Raw genomic sequence first — 8,468 nt, forward strand, 5'->3', positions numbered from 1 at the left:
CTGGGTGAAGTGAGGAAAATTCGTGTAAAGTGCCTTTCCCAAGGACACAACGTCGGGCCCTTGACGGGATTCGAACCCACGACCTTACGGTTGCGAGACCGAGAGCCTAACCACTAGGCCACCGACGCCACTACCATGACACTGTTACTGTTTAATCCCAGCTTCAGAAATGCCTGTTGTGGCCCTAAGGAAATCCAGCTCTTTTACTTTTTGTTGGCCATGATGTACCGCAACTTGTAAAGGGAAGCAAAGACAGCGATCATGACGATTTTTAGTAGACAATAAAACCCTGTTTGAGTTTCTGTTCTGGTTATAATTTTACGGATATATCTTTATCATCTTTGTCAGCCAGTCGATGTGGCATAGTTCCGACTCCCGAGGGAGAAGTTGAAGGAAATTCTGCCTGCCTGGAAACAATCCAGTCAAAGACGTGTTTCCATCTCCACTGAAAAGACAAAACTTTCTGGATGAGCGCCAAACCAGAGTCAAAACCTCACGGAGTCACAGCTGGTTTCAAGAAATGTGGCACACATATATATATATATATATTACATGTACATGTATTCGCTTGACTCACAACCGGTCCTGAATCCGTTGCCGGCCTAAGACATCAACAGAAATCACCCATGAAGAAGCAAAGGAAGTTAACAAGTATGTTTAAGTTTAAGTGAGTTTGTTAAACCTGCAGAAGCGCATGCGGAGTCGGTTCTACACCATGCAAAAACTTCGTACATTAGCCAGGCCTGGAGTGGCTGGAGGTGATCTTATTTTGGTGGACGCGTAGCCTTACGGCACGGCGACGACAACGCAGGGCCTGTACAGTGACTACGGCTTAGTAAGCGTGTTGATGTTGTCGTCCCAGGTAGCAGTGTGGGGTCTTGAAGAAAAGCAGGGGACTTCAGAGAACTGCTCTGGTGAGGAGCCAGGGGAACGAGAAGTTTAGTTAACCCCTGACAATGACAATTCAGACTCTGAAGAAAACCACGAAGTCTGAAATTGGAGACCTCGTGGTTTTCTTCAGAGTCTGAATTGTCATTGTCAGGGGCTAACGAAACTTCTAGTTCCCCTGGCTCATCACCAGAGCAGTTCTCTGAAGATGAAGTTCATGAAGTCATATCTACTATCTAGAGCCTTCAGTTATTGTTTTGTCAGCTTCAACTTTTTTTCCTCGTTGTTTGGGAATTAAGTTTGAACAAACTTCCCTTCTTCTTCAGCAAAAATAAATACTTTGTAAGAAAAACTTTCTGTTCATTTAATATTATATACCGTGCAGTGAGAGTGTATTGTTTATGCTAATAATAAACAAGGCTTTAACCCATAGAAGAATTACATGTACCATACTTTGCTGTTGCAAGTAATCATAAAAGGACCACTTTAGTAATTTCAGTGACCAATCTCACCCATTGGGCCATTTCAGGGTTTACTTTTTATTTTGCAATGATCATTGATAATGATAGACTGGCGAAAGTTACACCCATAGCAGGGAGGATTTGGCCACCATAAAAATTGCCCCATTATTATCCAAACATGAAATAAAGGATGAAAGAAAACATTCACTCAGTGCATACCATCCTTCCCCATGAATGAATTTATCCAAAATTTTGTACAGTGGAAACCATATATAACAAGCCTGGTAATAATAGATCCTTTTTTAAAATCCCCGTTTTTTCCTACTCTTTATCTCTATTAAAAGTTATCGGCAATAACAGGGCCTGTGCAGAGCCCAATCGGTTATAGCAGGGACAAAGGCTTGTTAATAATGTGTAAAAAGTAAGAGAGAAAGAGAGAACGAGAGAGAAACGCAGTGATTGAGCAATACCACGCCACTGCTAGCACACGCAGTGGGTGAAGCGAGAGAGGGCTGCGGTGTGCTGCAGACATCGATCTAGCCCTAAACCTCGCTACACTACACATGAATAATAAGTACAGCTGGATTAGTTCACAAATGCTTACTTCTCTTGCACATCTGATTTAACAGGGATCTGATATAACAGGACTTTTTGTCTGGTCCCACCATCCCTGTTACATCAGGTTTCCACAGTACTGTTTTATGTTGCTTTTAACAGTTATCAAGGCATGTTTCCAGATCATTGGCCAAAGTCCCCCCAGTTTTATGGTATACCTTTTTTAAAAGTCAGGACCCTTTTGAAAAGGCTATGGAATAAAATAACATTCTATTATGGCCTTTTCCAACCTGTTTTTGTTTCAAATTAATCAAATAAATTAATGATTATAAGTTTTGGGACCCCCCCCCCAAAAAGAAGACACAAATGCACAAACACAGATACATGTTTCTGTTTCGGGGTCATTATGTGGACATTGCCTCAGACCTACATTATGTGAACGCCTTGGTAAAGGGTGCAGGAGGGACAGCAACAGCGTGGAAGAGAAAGAGAGAGTACACACACAAGAGTTCATGGTAATTTTAAGCTATCATCACAGAGCAACTGCAATAAAGAAAATCTCATCTAAAGCTGAATAATGCAAGACAGAGATAAAAATAAAAGCAAACATTTTATTCACACAACATATGTATTGTATTTAAAATGTACACAAGATATTCCCCAAAGCATGCAGAAGACAACATATCAGCAAACAGACTTTTTAGGTCCCAAACTTGTTCTTACATGTATGCCCTCTGGTATTTAAAACACGTACATGGCAAAATTCATGCATAAACTGAAAGATTTCTGCGTCCCACCGATTTAACTATGTGTGTGCTAGACTGTATTCTATGAACTCGAGGACAAAAGTACATCATACAAAATTCTAAATTTGAAATTTAAGAAAGAAAGGAGACCTGATATGTTATATATATACAGTTGGATGGCAGTACAGCCACAGAGAAACTAGCAGGAAAAAGGTTACCAGCAGCTTTCTATATTTCTGTTCATTATCATCATTATAACTATTAGGGAACAATTTAATCATTATTTGCTAAACACAGATCTCAATTCAATGACAATACGGAATCAAAACACAACGGGAGATTCAAATGGAACTAACTACATGTACATCATAAAAAGAAATGGTTTGAACAAGGTAAATATTAATATATATAAATCATTCATGTAGCAGCAGGAAATGTGAGTTTTTCAGAGAATTTGTTGAAATGTAGGCCTATCAATTATCCCAAAACAAGTAGGCCCTATTCATGACTGAAATGTGTCTCTGAATTGGAAAGGAATCACCATAATAACCAATATAAGCACAGTATTCAAGGTATATAGAATATATTACTGAGACCGTTCAAATGAATGGCATCCTTCACCTTTCAATTTCCACTGTATTATAAAAGGAAATTTTTAAAAATATATATATGCCATAAAACAACTTTCAGTCAAAAAACCAAAAAAAAGGCTACGTTGTGATAGTTTTACTTTTTGTAACGTGCAACAATTGTACATGTCATGAAAAGAATATGATATGAAAAAAATGTGCCCCAGTTTGGCAACTGGCAACCTTGACAATGAATTATTCAGTTCCAGCCAAACATTAGATTTACATTCAGCTGAGATTTAGTTTAGTTTTAGTAGAGGTTTTACGCGTTCGCAACTGCATAAGGTCATATGAGCGCCAGAAGAGTAGAGGTGTTACAAGGGAGTAACAAACATAAAAAAGAAGAAGGGGAGATAAGGACGATAGAAGTTTAATAGGAAAGAAGGAGCAGACCACACCAGAGCACCCGCCAACCACCCACCCAGCTGAGATAGAAAATCTTTTCAATGATGAATGGCTATAAGATACCACTGGACCATAAATGCAACTAGTAACTATGTTAACGTTTCAGTTTCCCATTTCTGAAGCACCGGGCAATCTCGAAAATGCACGTCCAAAGGACTGGGCACTATTTGAGTGGTCAAGTAAAATTCAACTTCATTTTCCCCCCTTTTGCTACACCGAATTTAAAAAAAAAAAAAAATCCAAAATTTCAACTATAGGACGTTCTGGTGAGCTTTTGTCTTTCTTTTCTTTAAGGCCCCCAGAAAACATTGAGTAACTGAGAATTAAGCCATACCCTGAGCAGCCCCTTGATAACGGCTGACACCATTATCTAATATTGACTGAAAAAGACAACCAGCCGTACACACACACAACCCCCCCACCCCCCAAAAAAACAAACAAACCGGAGAACACATACCAACACACGCATGACCAAAAAATTAACATCTTAGGAAGATGATAATATAATATAGATTACTAATTTTCCCTTACATACAATGACTAGCTGACTTTTAAAAGCTAAATTTAAGTAACGAATCATGTCCATTAAAATTTTCTTTCTCTCATGAATTCAAATTAGTCAGGCAAGGAAAACTCAAAACGTGCTGGGGATTTACCAAAGTTTGACACACATCCATGATGCAGGTAAACCCATGGGACAAAGAAATTAATGAGCCACTGAAGAAAATGGAGGGTAAAATTGTGACGGTACAAAGGTCGAAAAAATAAAGAACTACCCAGTACAACATATAACTGACAATCTGAAGTAGTTTTGCCACACATAGCCATTTCTGTGATGGCGTGTCTCTTTGAATCTGCTGTGCAATCATCTTGTGTTGCATTTGAAGTCAAAGCCAAGTTTCTTTGCTATTTGGCTGTTTTGCAATCAGGGTGGGACCCGGGCTAGATAGGAAGAGAGATGGCACGTTCTGCATGAAACATTGAAACAACGTCAGGTCAATGTGCTCAATTTTGGCAACACCTGTGTCCGCTTTCTCAGTTCTGTAACTTTGGATGTCAAACCAAGTCTGTTGGGTTGACATCTAAAGCAGGCCTTTTCAACAATCTGATCTCAATTTTTTTTTTTATAGATAAGTGGAAAGTGTTGAATTGGGGATACAAAATCTCTTACAAATTTCCAAATTAATGCAGGTTTTTTTTGCCAACCTGTGTTGATACCTGATGCTTGGTTTCTTATGTGGGACAATTAAGTTTTCTCTCCTCTGCCATCATGAAAAGTAAGGTAACCAGTATTGATCAAAGGACAGACAGATTGATGGAGCATGCGCACTGTTTGATGTTGATGTAAGGGAAAAGAATAGAGTGCTACTGATGAGCCTGCAACAATAGTAAAATTGTTTTTGTTTTTTTAGTTGAGGTTTTATGGTGCTTGCAACTGCATAAGGTCATATGAGCGCCAAGGGGTGGATGTCAACAGAGAAGTCCTTACAGGGAATCAGGCACACTCAGCTCACCTCTCTAGCCTCAACAGCACAAAGTCTGCATCGACAATTAAGGTTCCCCGGAAATAGCAGTTCACAAGAGAGTGACAAACATACAAAAGAAGTAGAGGTAAAATGACGATAGTAAGGATGAGGAAAGAATAAGCAGCAGCTCCCTCGTGACCAGATTCAAGGAAGCTCCAGTGCCTAAGGCTCACTACAGACTACAAGTACTACAAGTAGAGTGCGATGACACACATCGGTACCAGCATCGGGTGTGTCACGCTGGTTGGGAGCAGGCCCGATGGGCTCATGATAACAGGCATGTTGTTTTTCCATTGTGCATCCAGGGTGATTTGAATTCAACACACTTGTGAGGAACAATTTGATCGGGGTTTTCGAGATAAGCTGCTCGACAAATTTGTACGAGTATTAATTTGAGAAAACAGTGTTGCCAGTACAAAGAAAAAGAGTTATTTAGTCAGGGAATGGCATATTGTACGAGCTATCCATGATTTTGAATTTTGCATGTTCATGTTATCTGAGCCCACTGCCTATTCTTTGATTTTAAAAAAAAAAGAAAGAAAAGCTGAAGAAACCAAACTAAATAAAAGAAAAAAATAATGTTCAGTAACTAAATGTTTGGAGAAAAAGAGCAAGAACACAGACAGAAATACCAGAAAGTATATTTTTACCAGTGGCACAATCAACTACCCACTAACACTGAAAATACATTAGTACACACGTTCATTCTTTTTTTGTATTATTCATATAAATATATATATATATATATACATATACACATGACATAATTAAGTTTGGGAACTAGCTTCTATAACATGTAATGCTTATGTTATGCAAAATAGAGCCTAGTGTGCATTCATTACTATGTAAATGTAAAACATATTATACATATATATGTCACATGGTGGAATCAGGCGCTCGTCAATTTTTTGGGCACGTGGAGTTATTGGTATTATCTTTACCCTTGTTTATTTATCTTGCTTTTGATGAAAAAAAATTAACCATCTATCTTGAATAGAAGTCGAGTTATTAGCTATTGAAGGAGGCGGGGATAACCTGCTTTCAGAGGTAAGATTAGCGAGAAAATGGCCATTAAAGTTTGGTGACTTCCAAACCTTGAGAGTTCTTGGAAACTGCAAATTGACATTTTTTGTGCTTTTTATCAACGTTTTTCAATAAAATCACCACATAAATGTGTTTTAAATGGACCTTAAAGGTGTCGATCAAATAAAAAAAGAAAATTCATTTAAAAAAAAAAAGCCCACCGTCCATAAAAATGCAGATTTATTCGATTTTATTATTTTGAAGAACGCCTGATTTCACCACGCTGCCTCATATATACTATTTAGATTATTGCAAAATTCTCTTTAAAAATTAAAGAGAAAAACAAAAACAAAAACAACACACCAGCTCCCATTCCATTCTTTCTCCACATTCATAGTGTAAGAAAAACACATTCCCCATAAGACACTCAAGGAAATAGACTAAAGGAAACAATATTCAAGTTGCTTCTGCTTTTCCTTCTTCTTTCTCAGCTAGATTGTGCAGTGGTCCAAGGATATCTCTTCTCAGCTCGGCCTTCTTTTTAGCTGAAAGAATTGAGGAAATATGTTTCAGTTACTATCAAGACAATTTTAACCATAAACCATAGGGTGAAAAATTAAGAATGCAATGTAAAGTACTTTCAAACATCAATTAATTGATCCCAGGAATGCATTTGAACTACAAACACCAGGTTTTAATACATTCTTCATTTGTAATTTGTCCAGATTGTTAAAGGTTTTTTTCATTTTACGTTTTAGTAAGAGTTTTAAAGCACTTCCAACACAAAATAAATCACTGTATAAGTGCTGAAGATAAGAGGTGTTACCCAAGACCAAAAATGGTAAGACGATACAATACCTGCAGCCCTGTAGTACCTGCGGTAGCTCCGCCCACTTTTCCCAGGCACATATCGCAGGCAGCTGGTGCATTGTGTTTACCGTTGAGCAACTTCTTATTCTGAAGTGCGTAACTCTTTAGTTAAATGAAATGTGAAGAGGGCTGACAAATGAATTACTTCTCGGATTCAAGCTTTAATGAAATAGATACATCATGCTTATAGGTGAAGTTTTTACATTTTATAAGTACGAAATAATACATTTTTAGGCATGTAATAGTGAAAGATATCGCATCAATAGAAATTCTACAAATTTGACCCTAGAGTCGATTTAATGCCAATATCTCTATTTGTGGATAGCCAGAAGTAATTCTTTTTGTCAGCACACCTCACAAATGTATTTCCTGCTACCAAAATGTCAAACATAAATTTACAAAGTGATACTCACCTTTTGATCGTGGAGATTTGAAAATGTTCAGTTTTTCTCCCTTGTACAAATTTGATGTGAATGGATCACCCCTGCGCAGTTTCCTGTTAAATGAAGCACATTCATGAAAGTCACACAACATAGAAAACAGTGAAGAGGGTCGACATCGGCAAACTAGGTGTTCCCTCTACATTTTATTTTGCCAGGAATGCTTTCACAGGTGAAAATATTTAGAGGCTGATCGATGTCTGTTTCCATTTTTCAAACCTAATTTGAGGCCACACACTCGTTTGTACCAAAATCTACTAGTTGGCGATTTTGGCGTGTTGGTTTTTTCTTATTTTCTCAAAGAATTCCATTCAAGGATAAAAAAATATTCAGTTTTGTAAATAATTCTCAATTACATAATCTTAGAAATGGCAAATTCAGAGTCAAACCAGGCTATCCGAAGGACCGTTTTCAAAAGCTAACACCAGTAACTACAAAAAATCAAACTATCCATGGAGTCTATGTTGTTGACCTGCGTGTTAGCGAATGATGAAAATAGTCAAAATAACAAGGTAAAAAAAAATCATCAAAAACTTATCGTTAGAACATTTCCAAAGCAAATTCACTGTCGAATAGAACTAGAAATTTTGCAAAGTGACTTTGCTTTGTTCATGAAGTGTGGGAGGGTACTTGTATGCACAAAGCCTCCCTTCCTGTACTGTGTCAATATATTTTGAACGCACTGCACACCACAAAAAAGGTGACCTAAATTTTGATGTGTGATGTGAAGGGGTTCATTTTTATGAATAAGTCAGGGAAAATGTCAAGGTCCAAGGTAGAAATTTCAAAAAGTGGTTTTGCTTTGCTCATGAGATAACAATAATAATAATAATAAATGACATTTATATAGCGCTCAACCCCGAATAAAGTACACAGGCTCTGAGCTCTTTACAATACAGTACAACATACAACAGTAACATGAAAC

General features: G+C 37.6%; 1 protein-coding gene across 1 annotated transcript in view; it reads right to left on the reverse strand.

The window, feature by feature from the left end:
* Positions 1-6,542: 6,542 nt before the first annotated feature.
* The window catches only part of LOC101852608, a 23,489-nt gene continuing 21,563 nt past the window's right edge, over positions 6,543-8,468 (reverse strand). The window contains exons 9-10 of the mRNA XM_005094028.3: positions 7,517-7,599; positions 6,543-6,778 (exon numbers count right to left, since the gene is read on the reverse strand). Of these exons, the coding sequence (XP_005094085.1) occupies positions 6,690-6,778; positions 7,517-7,599 (172 nt within the window). The 3' untranslated portion in view covers positions 6,543-6,689. The remainder of the gene's footprint in view (positions 6,779-7,516; positions 7,600-8,468) is intronic.

Source organism: Aplysia californica, unplaced genomic scaffold, assembly GCF_000002075.1.
Source record: "Aplysia californica isolate F4 #8 unplaced genomic scaffold, AplCal3.0 scaffold00074, whole genome shotgun sequence".
NCBI classification, from domain to species: domain Eukaryota; kingdom Metazoa; phylum Mollusca; class Gastropoda; order Aplysiida; family Aplysiidae; genus Aplysia; species Aplysia californica.